General features: G+C 42.3%; 1 protein-coding gene across 1 annotated transcript; it reads right to left on the bottom strand.

Annotated features, from left to right (window-relative positions):
• Window positions 1-1,936: 1,936 nt before the first annotated feature.
• On the bottom strand, window positions 1,937-7,467 carry LOC126048268 (complement C1q and tumor necrosis factor-related protein 9A-like). Its single transcript, XM_049823039.1, has 3 exons — window positions 7,287-7,467; window positions 4,472-4,534; window positions 1,937-2,760 (listed from the first exon to the last, which is right to left on the bottom strand). The coding sequence occupies exons 1-3, from the start codon at window positions 7,450-7,452 to the stop codon at window positions 1,937-1,939; spliced, it is 1,053 nt and encodes a 350-aa protein (XP_049678996.1). The 5' UTR covers window positions 7,453-7,467.
• Window positions 7,468-13,995: the final 6,528 nt, after the last annotated feature.

The following is a 13,995-nucleotide window of genomic DNA, read 5'->3' as shown; positions in this document are numbered from 1 at the left end:
TGCCTGTCTCCCTCCTCCCGCCGCCTTCCCTCAGTCCGCCCGCCCTCCCCCGGCTCTCCGAGGCGGAGGCGATCGCCGCGGGCTGCTGTGGGTCGCCAGGGACTGGGCCTGCGCTGCTGGGAAGGAAAGGGAAGGGAAAAGGAAAGGAAAAGGAAGGGAAGGGGAAGGGAAAAGGAAGGGAAAAAGAAAGGAAGGGCGCTGCCGCGGGTCTGGCGGGCGCCGGGGCGGCGGTGAGAGGAGGGGCCTCTGCTGACTGAAATGTCTCCTACGTGTTTTCCACTTAAGCCTGCTTTAAAGCGGTTTTTTTTGGTCTAGAAGCTTCTGTGACACGAACTTCTGGCCTGTGCCTCACCGGGAAAAAAAATCTCCTCTTACTGAAAAATTAACATCACCCTTTCCTCTGCCTTAGAGCCCGACTATCCCCCTCACTGTAATTCAGCTGACATGAGAAGTGCGTCCGTTTTTCCTCAAGAAACCCACCTCAACGTGTTCGTTTTCGGGGCCCGTGATCCGTACTCGCGGTTCAACGCCCGTGGGGACGTGTCCACGTTTCCTTGCCCCCCCCGGCAGCGTTAGGGGTGATGGGAAGCCAGGCCGAATTTCGTGTCACTGACCCGTGTCAGTTGGCATCTCTGCTTTATTCTCTTTTAAGGGGAGGGAGTGAGACTTACCAGCATCTTTTGTTATATTTTTGAGGTTTAGGGGAAAAGGGAAAAAAGAGGGGGGAAAAATCTGAGAAAATTCACAGAAATTGAAGTTTTTCATGGCACGGGAAATATCTCTCGATCAGTGCTCCACTGTGTCTGCTTCAGTGTTGATTAAAGATTATCCTTCATTTGGAAGAATTTGGTTTGCACCAGCTAATTCTGAAGTACAGCAACATTATGCTGTGTTTTTCCACCGGCATTGAATATCTGCCCACGTTAGAGAATCCACATGGCATTTCCTCCTATCACTCCATTTCGCTCTATTTCAGACCTTTGGCTACACAAAGAGCAAGACAGCATATTTAAAAGCTGTAAAATCTGCCCAGCTGCAACAAAAGAGCAAGGAGCTCCTGTGGAGGTATCAAACTACGCCAATGCCAAGTTTTAAAAGTATTTTGAAATGGTTGGATGCAAACTAACCAAATTTCAAGTCCCATCTACACGTGCCACCTAGAAAGATATAAACTGGTTTGGAAGTAACTGCTGCTTAATGTTTTTACAAGATGGCAGGGACCCACATGTCATAATTCCAGAACTTGAAATTTTATCTTTTATTTCACCCCACTTTCTTTTAAAACATTGTCCTTCAGAACTGGTGTACACACCCCCGTATAGCTACAGTAAGTCACCAAACCAGTAATGTGTCAAGGCCAGCACTATAGATCCTTAAAAGTTTTCCTCTCTTGTGCAGAAGCCGTTCCTGAAACCAACTGTCCTGCAACTGCAGCCATGAAAACGGTTTATGCGTATTAGGAATTTTTTTTTATTTTGAGTTTTAAAAAACAAAGCTGACAACGGTAGATTAGGACAGCTTAATAAATATATACCTGGTACCTTGCGACTGGGACAAGGCAGCATTCAATTCAAACTCTTCTGAGTATGGCTCTGAAACCTTGAGCTCTGTTTTAGCAGCTGATAATGAAAACTTCAGCACAGTAAGTTGTGCAATGAGCAGTTGTGTGCGTAACAAGGCCTGGTTTCCTACAGGTACAAGTAGTGTGATCCTACACCTTCCCACTGTGATGACTTCAGTAAAAAAAAATAATAAAAATTACTCAACTTTTAGGGAGATGCCTAGCTGGTGCCAACCTGCCCTGCAGCCCTATGTCTCCCTTTCAGCCCTCGGCGTACCTCCCTGGATGATTTCTGTTTTCTGTTGAATCCAGTAGAAGTTGCCCAGTGGATACCAACTTTATTAGGGAGGGCTGAAGGACACGGACATACAGCATTCATGGATAACGTGGAGTTAACGTGTCGGGCGATGGCAGCGGCTCCAGCGAGTCAGAGGTGCTGAAGAGGAGGAACCCAGAGAAGGTCGTATCATCATCCGCATCTGCAAACAGCCCGTTGAAGGTCTCTCCTTGGTGAGCCTGCAGCCACACCTCATCTCCTCCCTGTAGTTCGAGGATGGCAGCTCCCGAGGCCTGGTCCTCTCCACTCTGGTATCTGTCCACCGTGTGCAGCATCTTGATGCCATTTTTCACTAGAGCTACTCGGACATTCCTTGAGTAGACAGTGATGTGGTAGGTGAAATAGTAAACACCGGGGTATTTGCAGGTGAATTTGCCAGTAACTGAGTTGTAGTCATTTAGACTATTATACAGCACCTTGTCAAACTTGATTGGGCGATTCGGGGGGGGAAATTTGGTGGCGATTGTAAGGCCGACACTGAAAGCACTCTTTGGCAGGACTGCTGGGGGACCTGCGTTCCCCTTATCTCCTCTGTCTCCTTTCAAGCCTCTTTCCCCCTGAACTCCTGGATTACCCTGTGGCCCCAGATCTCCAGTATTACCTTTAGGACCTGGATTACCTGTCAGGCCAATTGGCCCTGGGAAACCAACTCTTCCAGGATGGCCAATTTCACCCTTTGTCCCTTTTGGACCTATGGGCCCAATGTCTCCTTTTAACCCCTTGTGTCCTTGCAGTCCCAGCTCTCCCTTTTGACCTTTGTAACCCACTGACCCTATAATTCCTTTTGGTCCCAGTTTCCCAGGTCGTCCTCTTTCTCCTTTATCTCCTTTGTTCCCCTTCTCTTCAACAGTCCCATTGGCCCCTAAATGAAAAAAAACAAGGGGGGAAAAAAAAAGGACACTTTGTGATCTTCCACTGGATTAGTGGGGCACAAGATGAGTTTCAGCACAAAGACATGTATGCGTAGGTGTGTGTCACCACTATACATACTGTGCTCACTGTACATACAATTTCTCATATATTTAAGTGCAGGATAAACATAACATCTGAAGAAGCTGCTATTGTGTTAGAAAACAGGTGCTCGGGCTGAGAGCAGCAAGAATAAACTCAAAGAAAGGAAAGTGTGATTTGTCTACAGGCTAATGGTAGCACTGACAGCTCACATCATCTCAAGCACAAGCAGCATCTGTCCAAACACTTGTTTTCAGCCTTTGATATACAAAATGGGGGAGATAGTTCACAATTTAATCAGAGGAAGATTCTATTTGGACAACACCCAGAACTTGCTCTCCATGTGTGTCTATAATTTCTATGTGATGGAACTTTGCTTGGGTTACCTAGATTGCTACTGCAGTGCAGCTAAAGGCTTTTTGTCCTTGTTATTTGCTATGACATGCTCCATTTATCCTTCATCCGCTCTTGGACTGAAGCTCAAAGCCTTTGAAAATTCTCTGATTGCTGCACGAGGGTTTGAAGGTGAAGTTCTCATTAATTGAAGGGCATGTCAGCAGTTGATAGAAGATACAATAATGATCATATACTCTATCAATCAGGAAAAGAGGCTGATAATTTCTGCATAATAGCCTCTGGCTTCTGATGTTAGGAATGATGCTGTACTTACAGTTTACTATTCTCAGTTTACAATTGAGAGTATTTAACAGCAGCAATGAACTGAAAACAAGTGAGATTGTATGGTGAGCCTCTGCGAAAAGGAGCATGGGTCCATCAGGACAAGAACACAGGTAAAGAAGGTAGCTTTGGTAATTTTAAACAACAGTTGTGGCTTCATGTCTTATGCTCATTCCAGGACTGGGGTCATTTCTAATAGACTGGAGAAAAGTCTGAGGGGTGTAGGGCAGCTTGTAATACTCCCATGCAATGCATATACTGTATGTTATTTCCCAGGGTCAACTTCAGGATTTTGGAGAACCTGGACACTGTCTTTGGCAGGCTTCCATGCTTTTGGATATACACATTGTCTGTGTACAGCTGGTCTAAGGATGAAAAAGTCCAGCATCTCAGAGTTATTGAATTTGTGCAGAATGATATGATGCCACTTGCACGATGGCTGACTCCCTGCTTTTATGCACAAGTCACTCTGCACATGTACATCCATCTGACACAGGAGACATGCTGTGTATGCATAGGTTGGTTAAATAGGTGAAGTATACAGGATCTACTGTATTTTTAGGTGTATAACTTGTGTCTGCTACAGTTTCTTTTCAAAGTCCCTTTCCCTGAAGTTGCATACATATCTACAGGAGCCTCACTTTCCTGAGGTAGCTGCAGATGCGGTATCTTCCTCAGCAGCTGGCAAAAGGATCAGGGAAAGATAGGATAACAGGCTGAGTGAAGAAGTTGTAGGGCATCGGAGGCAGCAGGGTAATTGGAGGTGGCAAATTTCTCTTGTATTGTCAGCATATGTCTGCAGCCTCTACTACTTCTGGTAAAAGGTTTTTTAACCTTTATGGTACTTCCGCTACAGCTAGAATGTATGGCATGTCCAGTGCTCACAAACACAAGGACATGACAGTTGATAGACAAAGAATAAATTGAAACACTTCTTCTCTGACCTCGTTCGCCTTTCTCTCCATTTGCACCATCTTTTCCTGGACTGCCAGGAAGTCCTGCTTCACCTAGTACAGAAGAGACAAACACATTTTCATTAAACAATGAAATTGCCAGAAAACTTGGGATGTGATCCTTCTCTAATCCTTCCTCTTCAAGCCTGGCTTAAACAATGATGTGAAGAGTTATCTTATTCCTGACTTTTAGTGGGTGCCACTCCTGGTACTTTTATCTTACAGAGAGATTGACAGCGAGCACAGAAGCTCAGCCTGAGGACAGTGGTTTTTTGAGACAGAGGGAATTCTTGGCATAAAGAGGTGGGTTATTGAGGTATGTAGAAGAGCTACAATCTGGTCCAATGTGAAAACCTCTTGTCCTTTTGTTGCCTCCATCCATGGAAGATTCCAGCAGGAAAATGAATGAGGAAGCCATATTCAGCAAGATTTGCAGGGGCAGGAAGCCTAGTAGCGAAACAATGGTAAACTCTCCTCTAAAGAAGAGACATCTGCAGGGGTTTGGCCAATGGTAATGAAACATTACAGCAGAATAATAGTGCCCGTAGATCTGAGGAAGTCATTCACACTCTTGATCCCTGTATCTAGCATGACATGAACTTTCCACTGCTCTAAAGAGAGCAATTATAGAAGTAATCTTTATAGTAATATCACAGGTGACTAAGAGGTATGTGATCAAATACCTGGATTTACATCCAGAACACAACAGAAGAAAAAAGAGTTGGCAGTTTGGATATAACCATATTCCAAGAGTAGCTCTCTGGCCATACAGATGGGAGAACAGTTCTTTAGCAGTTTTCTGCACAGTGGGCACAGTCCAGCATCTGCTGAAATTTCATTGACTTGGTAAGGAACAAAACTAAGTCTCATGTATTAAACTGCAAAGTTGTGTGTACATACGATATAAACATACCATCTAATAGTACAGTCATCCCAATTTGTTCAAACAACAAATAATCAGTATAGTCATCGTAATAGCTTAATTTAGGAAAGAGAGTTGGGGACTTTATCATAAACCAGTGATATCATGTGATAACTCACTGGAGTAAAGTGAGGGCCTTTATAAGATAAATGAAAACAAGTGAGCTCTAGATTTTCCATTTTTCAGACTTGCCTGGACCCCTGCATATAGAAAAAGAAGGCAGTTAATTGTATGTGCCTATTAAGAAGCTAATGGAGTTTTTTTGTTTGTTTCTAGATTTTAAAAGGTTCTGGTTTTAGCCAGGCTAGGGCACTGAAAGCCAGAGCACTTAAGTTGTTGCTTGACAGACAACTCTAAATCATTTTATAAACAAGACAGTTCAAAATAACTCTTTAGCAATCACTGAGGTAAATATGTAAGTGGGTAGACTTGCCTTTTGGTGGTCCAGGGCAGGCCATAAGCAGTCAATAACTCTTCATTGCCCAAATTATAAGTGCTGGTTATTTTTCAGCTGATCTAGTTTACTATAGAGCCACACAAACAGTTGTGGGGCATGAGAGAGAAGAGTCAAGTGGGAGGAAGAGGATCTGGTAGAGGATCCTGCCTATGCTAGCATAGCCATCAAAGAGCCACGCATCAAACTACACCTTCAACACTGATTCTGCAGCGTACGCTGTCTGCAGAGGCATATACTTTTCTGGTGGAGCATGTGATTCATTAGCTTAGCAACCTAGTCTGTTAAAGGCAGACATTTCCACTGGCTTGAAAGACATAGTAAAACACTTTAGCACATGTTAATTTAATTTCTTTTAGACTGTTGACCTCAGCATGGTTTAGGTACTAGATTATATACTCCACTGAAAAGAGCTGTGATTCACAATCCTTAGATCAGCACTCGGTAGAAGGGTTTATCTGATAAGTACAAGTTTGATCCGGACTGATTTGTGCGGCTGAGTTAGCCAGGCCCACAATAACAGTGTTTGTGACAGCTTTGTGTATTAAGACATAATGCCACCTGCATGATGCCATACAATAGCTGACCTAACATAAAGCCTGTTGGGGAAAAGTTCCCCCCCAGAATTTTGTGAACAAATTTGAAGCAGCAGATTTGCACTTGTCCTGTGCTTTGCATTCTGGGGTTTTGACACTTCAGATGAAGTGTTCTATGTCCACATGCCCACAGATTTATCACCTTGTGCAACCCTGGCCTTGATATTCCAGCATGGATGCAAGGGCCATCGTTATCCTGAGGCTTAAAGTACTATAGGAATTACCAGCTTTAGGATGCTGAGATTACCTCTGTCTTCAGTATCACACACAAATCTCAATTATAGCCTGTTAGAGCAGACATGAATCCTACACAGTTTTCAATAGTCTGCATTCCTGAACTTCCCTCTAGTGGCCCTTGAGTTACAGCAAGGAAGCACACTCAGAAGCAAGTCCTACAAATGTAAAATTTAGATAAGAAAGAGAAATCTTACTGCTGCACACTTCTTATTACACTGAACAAGTTGTTGTTTGGTTTTTTTTACTGGGCTTGAAGCTCTTTACAGAAATACAGTTGCTATCTTAGAGATGTAGGAGTAGGTTTACAGGCTTTAAAATTTTCAAATAGACATGAACATATTCCCAAAATAGAAGGTAAAGTCTTTCTTCTTCTGTTTTTATCCCATGGACCTGACCCCTCCATAGTATTAGCTATCTTGCTTTCATTATTAGGTCTTACTTTATATTTCCTTCTTCAAACAAGTAAATGACAGGTGTCTGAAATATTTTCTGAAGGCTAGGCAGAATAATCCCATTAATGCCAAGTTACTACAGACAACTTTGGGAACTAATGGCATTGCATTTGATACATGAAATCATTTATTCTGAACATAGTACCTGTATCTCCCTTGTCGCCTTTTGAACCGTCACGTCCATCACGACCAGGTATGCCATTGTGCCCAGGATTGCCAGGGATGCCAGGATACCCTTGGGTACAGATGTCCTGGGTTTGTGGTTTTGCTGTGCTGACTACAATAGCCAGCAGTATAATCCAGCTTTTCATTCTTTAGATAGGTTATATGATTTTGGCTGAAAGATTTAAGAAAGCAAAAGTACATCTGCCTAAGTCTACCTTAGAAGGGGATGCAGGGTGGGGGAGGGAGGAAAAAAAGGAAATGGGTTTTCACCACATCTGTTGTTTAGTTTTGGTTTATTTATAGGTTTCTATATAGCATTAAGCACAGTCCTGGAGACTACTGAGTGCCATTTCAAATAATAATTTAATGGGAATATCGGCCATAGTGTCATTATACTTTTGAAACATTGACTTAGCTTTACACAATTTAAAATATTCCTTAATTCCCTATGATTTGGAGCATCAGGTTCTGTTTCATATTTTCTTATGCAACATGACTTGTGGAAATAAATGACTTTGCAAAGGGAAATTTTGATGCGAGTAGATGGTGAGCAGCTGAAAGTCACAAAAGCTCTGGGGAGGTTTAGAGCTACCTTTGATGTCCTCAGGATCTAGCCAGCAAACAAGAAAACAACAGCTCAGTGCATCTCATAGAGTTTCACACTGTTCAGTTTAAACCATGAGTGCATTGACAAAGCCCAGATTTCGTGGATTTGGCTGAACTTAACCCAAATTTCAAGATTGTAATAAAAAGGCAACCTGGGCAAAAGTGATAATCTTTTTGGTTTTTTCCTCCCCCCCCAGCAATTACAGCAAGGAACATAGAGTTGCAGCAGCTATATGCTGAAGAAATTCTAGTGACTTGTCCTATTCCAACCAAAACTCTGAAACCCCAATGTCTGGCAAGTCTACAAGGAAGTGTGCTAATAAAAATTTGTTGCTGTCCTAAGCCCAAATCGACAGTTAAAATTTAAGGTCTTGGGGATGATTCAGTGATCCTGCATTCATACACAAGGATTCATACAATGTCCTGTTTCTCCAACGTTTTATCAGTGTTGGTCATTAATAACCCAGTATCTATCTAACAGCTTCTTAAGGGAAAAATAATATAATTGAGCTAGTCAAACAGCTCATAACCGAGAAGCAGCAGGGGTCTTAATGCCCACTTCTCCACCCACATTTCTCCTTGCACCTACTCATGACTGCACAGTTGTGCCTCTCATCTCCCCAGAGCTGGCTCTGATGCCACAGGAGGTGAGCTACGGCAATTCAACCCCCTAATTCAGCACAAAGCAATCATCTTTTACTCTTTTTTGTTTTTCATTGGAGTTAGTCATCTACTGAGTTAATAAGTTGAATGACCTCAGAGAGGGTCAAAGCTGGAGCAGAGTGAGATGAGGACAAAGACGTGAGGGATCAAGTAAGAGAGTTTTTTGGCAAAAACAAGTCTTTAGTCTGGTTCTCCCCCTTAGTGTAATGATGCTACTTAAAGTCCAGCTTATATTTATCCTTTCATTAGAGTGTCCCTCCTATATAATGTCTTTTAATATAGGCCCACCAAAATACATTAATACTTAATTCTGGGCACTACCTGGTTTAAGTGAGTGTAAGAACAATTAGTGGAAAGAGATTAGACTGAGGAACAAAAATCAAATAGCAGCAAAATTAATGCCCATTTTATTTGGAATTAATACTCATAAATTAATGCACAGAAGCTTGGGCTATATAGGTTAAGTACGTATACAGGTGAAAGCACTAGAATAAGTAAATTTTACATAATTGGCTTTTGAATTGGTCATTTTATTAATGAGAACTTAATACTAAGATCAGTATTCCTTTTGAAATATTAATTCGCATTGACTAAAAAAATCATGTCTTCTGTTTAATCTCTTCACCACCATTTCTCAGTCTTATGAAACAATGCACACAAATACCATGCAGAGAGAGACTAGTATGTTCTCAATAAGAATAATTACACCCTATTAGCAGTATTCAATCTGAATATTCTTTTAACTTAATTTTTAGAGGAAGACCTGAATTTTGGGACATGTTCCTGAATGTTTTTGTTCTGTCTTCAGAAAAGTTCCCCATTTTGCAACAATTATTGGGAATGTGATTTAGGATGCCTTTGCCAATAGTCTCCAGAGAGATGTTTCAACACGCACCAGCAAAATCCTACTTTGTCTGCTGCTTCTGGTTGGCACTAAAGAAAGTTGAAAATAAATGAAACATTTGCTACTTCTGAGCTATATAAACGTTTGCTGCCTTAGTCAAAGGATTCCAGAGGAGTGCAGAAGGAAGAAGTGCTCTGTATGATGCTGTTAGGATATGATGCACCCCACGGAGAAGTCTGACAGTCCTTGTCCACTGACAGAAAACCCCATTCCCTGTTGTCTAAGGGAGTATTTCTTGCCTAAGGAAGAGAGAGTTTGGTCCCCATACATGCACTCCTCTCCACAAGCTGACAACATCAATATCATCATCATCATCATCACCACCATCACATATATAGGATCTTTGGTCTTACCTCATTCACTGTGTACTTGCAGTGTTCTTGGGCATCCTTAACCAGAGTATAAAAGCTTCCTGTACACAGGAATGCACACTTCAAATATGTGCCTTGAGGACAAGCACTTGTTTGGTCACTAAATTCTCAAAGGTCAGTGATTTAATTTTGAGAGCTGTTCAATAATTAAAACAGAGGTTTAAACTGGAATCTTCCTATTTATTCCAATATTAAGCTGAAGCACTTTGTACTTTGGCTTTTACCACTGTTACGTGAAATAAAATTGTTAAAATGGATTAATAAGGCTTTGATTTGCATGTTCCATTATACAAATACATTACACAAATGTTAGCCTTTGACAGCTTGGTTGGTTTGTAGGATGGAAGGCATGCCTGATACCATTATTGTGCTGCAAAAACATGTAATTTTTGCATGTGCATGCAAAAACATGTAAGTTAGTTTCTGTATCAAGCAATTTACAACGGAATTAGGGACAAAAGGCTATAGAAATTAAAAATAACAATGTTGTGAAAGTGGCATTACAAATATTATGGAAAAGAAGTAAGAAGGTGCAATTAAAGTAAATAAATTGAATGCCAAAGAGAGCTTTTCATGTGTAATTAGCAGGCTCCCCATGTAGCCATTCAAGCATCAATCAAAGCTATTGTGCATATTATTGGCAACTAAATTTGAAGAAACCGTAATGATACTTAAATGTGTCTTCTTGAAACTACTGAAACTGCTGCTATCTAAGGACTAGTGGAAATAAAGCAACTGAGCATATCGTCAACTCCTTAAATGCTGATCGTGAACAGTGAAGGATAAAACCAATAGTAACAGGAGTTAATGTGTTATAGGAACTGGCCTTAATTCACCCCTCCTGGTGCAAGTGACTGAAAAGACTGTGTCTGAGGGGGTTCCCACCCTGCAAAGATATGACATGTGTGGCCTGCGTATCAAATAACGCATCCTCAGCACAGATGAGCAATGAATAGTTTTCACTAAGGTCTTCACCACCCCCCTGTGGTATTAAGAAAATATTGCAAGCCTTAGATGCCTCGGTTTGTATCTGGGACATTGTAGCTGCCGTGCTCTGAGGAAAAGGAAGGACAATGTGCAGCAATTAGCTGCTCTACTTGAATGAACTTCTGTAGCCAAATTAGCTTCGCTGCTGTGCTAATTAAGAAGAAATGAGAGACATGACAAACAATCCTTTTCTCTGTACCCATTAGGCACCATCTGAAATTTTCCAAGGTTGCTTATAGCCTCGGCCTCCTCTCACGCTTCTGAAGTTTGAGTTATTAAAAAGTAGCCCACCCTGCCAGCTTAGTGCTGTGCCCTCAGTGATCTGTCCTGCCATGCAGAAAACCTGGATTTATTGACGAACCTTCCTGGCTGCAGGGTGCTGGGAGAGCTGGTGGCTCAGGTGGGGGACAGCACCAGGGGCAGCGGGGGCTCCCGCGGCAGCGGGACGGACCCTCACGCTCACCCGAAAGAGCCTGTGAATTTTACAACACTCACAGTCTGTCTATCCCAATCCTCAGGTGAGAATTACATGATTCATTAGTTACATCTACCTTGATGGACTCTGCAGTTAATCCGGTTTGATGCTTTTTTAGCAAAGAACAAAGAGGACTGCTGTAGGAATGGCCTTAAAGACAAACAAGACCATCAGCTGCTTTCACACGTGCCTCGTCTCATCACAGAATAACGCCTTGCAAATAATTACACAGTAGCAAAAGTTTGTTCTTAAAAAACGTTGCATCTGAACGGCAGGAGATGCAGGGCGGTTTAGATTGATTGCTGTGCTAATTGCCTTTGTTAGGAGCCGAATATGGCAGTAATGACCATGAGATGGATGGTTAATAAAAGAAGATATACCCAACCTTAATAGCAGAGGACCTTCTAGATGCTTTTTCAGTCCTTCATGAGTCCCTAAATCCAAAGTCTAGGGTATGCTCATGGGGGGGGCCAAGGTTAACTGCGCCTAGGGAATCTGCCTACTGACAGCTCACTTCAGTGTATATATATTCTGCCTTATTTCCTATGTGCCAGAAACAAAGGAATTTGGCATGTGTCTGCTTCTGCCAGCAAAGTCCCTCAGGAGCACCTGGAGCTCCCCCTTCCCCCAAAGCAGTTTCAGCTTTCCAAAAATCACTAGGAGAAACAATGGATAAATCCCACATCATCTTGTATTTCTCTTCTGAGTGGAACTCAGCCCTTGAAGGACAGCGGTACTCCTTGCTCTGCTAACCTCTACCCTCTCAGATTTTCCCTTCTGAACTTTGCCGACACCAGACTCCAGGGACGCAGACACCTTCCAACCTTCCCTTGTCTGCGGCGTGGTTTGTCCGTCATTGCTGGTGGCCCATTCTGAATGCTCAGAACATTAAAATGACTTGGGTACAACCTTGCCCAGGTGTCACCCCCCCCCCCCCCCCCCGCCAAGATGCACAACAGAAATGTAAGGTGTAACACAAACAGAGGGAGGGTGTGATGGGTGTGGATCACTTGTCTGGTGCAACCTGCTGTAGGTGCCAGCAGAGACATTATCTGGAGATGCCATGTGGAGTCTGTGAAGGGGGTGCGAGTGTGGGTGTGTATATATGTGTATAAACACACACACACATCTGTTTTTTGAAACCAGAGCCTAAATACCTAATGGTGGCAGTATGTGAGTTCTCAGCCCTAGGTACTCACCTGGACCACCAGAAGTCAGTTCTGACTGCAGTGAACTAAACCTAACACAGAACTAAGATTAAAAAAAAAAAAAATGTGCTGACAGTTTATACAGTTTTGACATATTCTCACAATTACATGTTCTCTAGCTAGTTAGAATAACTGAATTTTGAAAACTATACAGAAACACACTAAATATTTGTGTGCTTTCCTTACAGGCTACATGATGTGCGGTTTTTCATTGCTGACTTTTTCATTTCTCCTTTGGTACTGTTAACATAAAAAGGCCTGAATCCTTGTCTCCGTTACCAAGCACAGATCACGTAGCCTGGAAAAAAAACCAAAACAAAAACCAAAAAAACCCAAGAGAAGCAGTGTCATTTCTGCGCAACCTAAAAGCTCTACCTGATAGATCATCTCTCAAAGGACTTACAAGCTGACAATATAGAATGATCTACAGGATTTCGCCTGACTGCCAAAGCATGAAATAAAATGCACAAATGAGCTCACCGTGGCCAGATTAATTGCATGCTTCTTAGAAAACCTATTTATCACAATGTCCTACTCCAGTGTTTGGTCAAGTTTATGTTTTCTGGTCATCTGATCTACCTCACTAAGTGCTCAGACTCTGCCTTTCACTTTGATATTGGAGCACTCCGCACACATCCTGCTGCAGCAGCAGCACTTGGGAGGCCTGGGAAATGCTCAGCTTTGAGGTGAACGAAGAAACAGAGATAAGAGCTTGCACATTGGAAGGAGGGGGAAAGAATTGGCAAACCCAGCTATTCTGCCAGCATTTCAACTCGCCAAAGCATTTTTGATGAAAAGATTTCAGCAAAGTATGTTATTTTGTTAAAGATAATGTGTCTCAGCGAAACATAATTTTTGAAACAGCCTTGAGCAGGAAGGACACACGCATGCCTTTCAGATGTGGTCCCTTGCTCGATCAGAATAATGAGAAACGAAACACTTCCCTGAATCAGAGCAGTAAGCTGAATCTCCAGCAGCATTGCCCATTGCTCTAACAAGCAGGCAGGTAAGCCTGTTCACAGACGTTTACAGAACACGCCTTTTGGGTGAACCCTTTCAAAAGGTTTTGCTTTTGTTCCAAAGAAAATAAAATTTAATCCTTACCTAAACTACAATACTTAATTCACCATCCTCTGTCAGCCAGAGCTTTATTAATACAGAAGCTGCATTTGCATTTACTTCCAAGGGGTACTGTGGGAGCCGTCTGCCAGGACAAGTTAAAGCACAGTGATTGCAGATGCATATGGCTGGGACAGTAACAAGGATGGGTTTTGCCTGAACGATGAAGACTTCAATCCCAGAATCAGGTTTAGTAGTTGTTAAAACAAACTTGTGCTGGGAAGTACTGTAGCTGTTACTGGAAAACCAAGAGAGGAGGGTGTGACATTTTTTGCTTTAAAATAATAAATATGACAGTTGATACATGTTTGCATCACAGAGGATATTTTGTAGGCAATTTAAAAAATCCACAACAA

This window comes from Accipiter gentilis, chromosome 19 (genome assembly GCF_929443795.1).
Source record: "Accipiter gentilis chromosome 19, bAccGen1.1, whole genome shotgun sequence".
NCBI lineage: Eukaryota > Metazoa > Chordata > Aves > Accipitriformes > Accipitridae > Astur > Astur gentilis.
The sequence above is the reverse complement of the archived record's forward strand: the minus strand, read 5'-3'. Positions and strand labels throughout refer to the sequence as shown.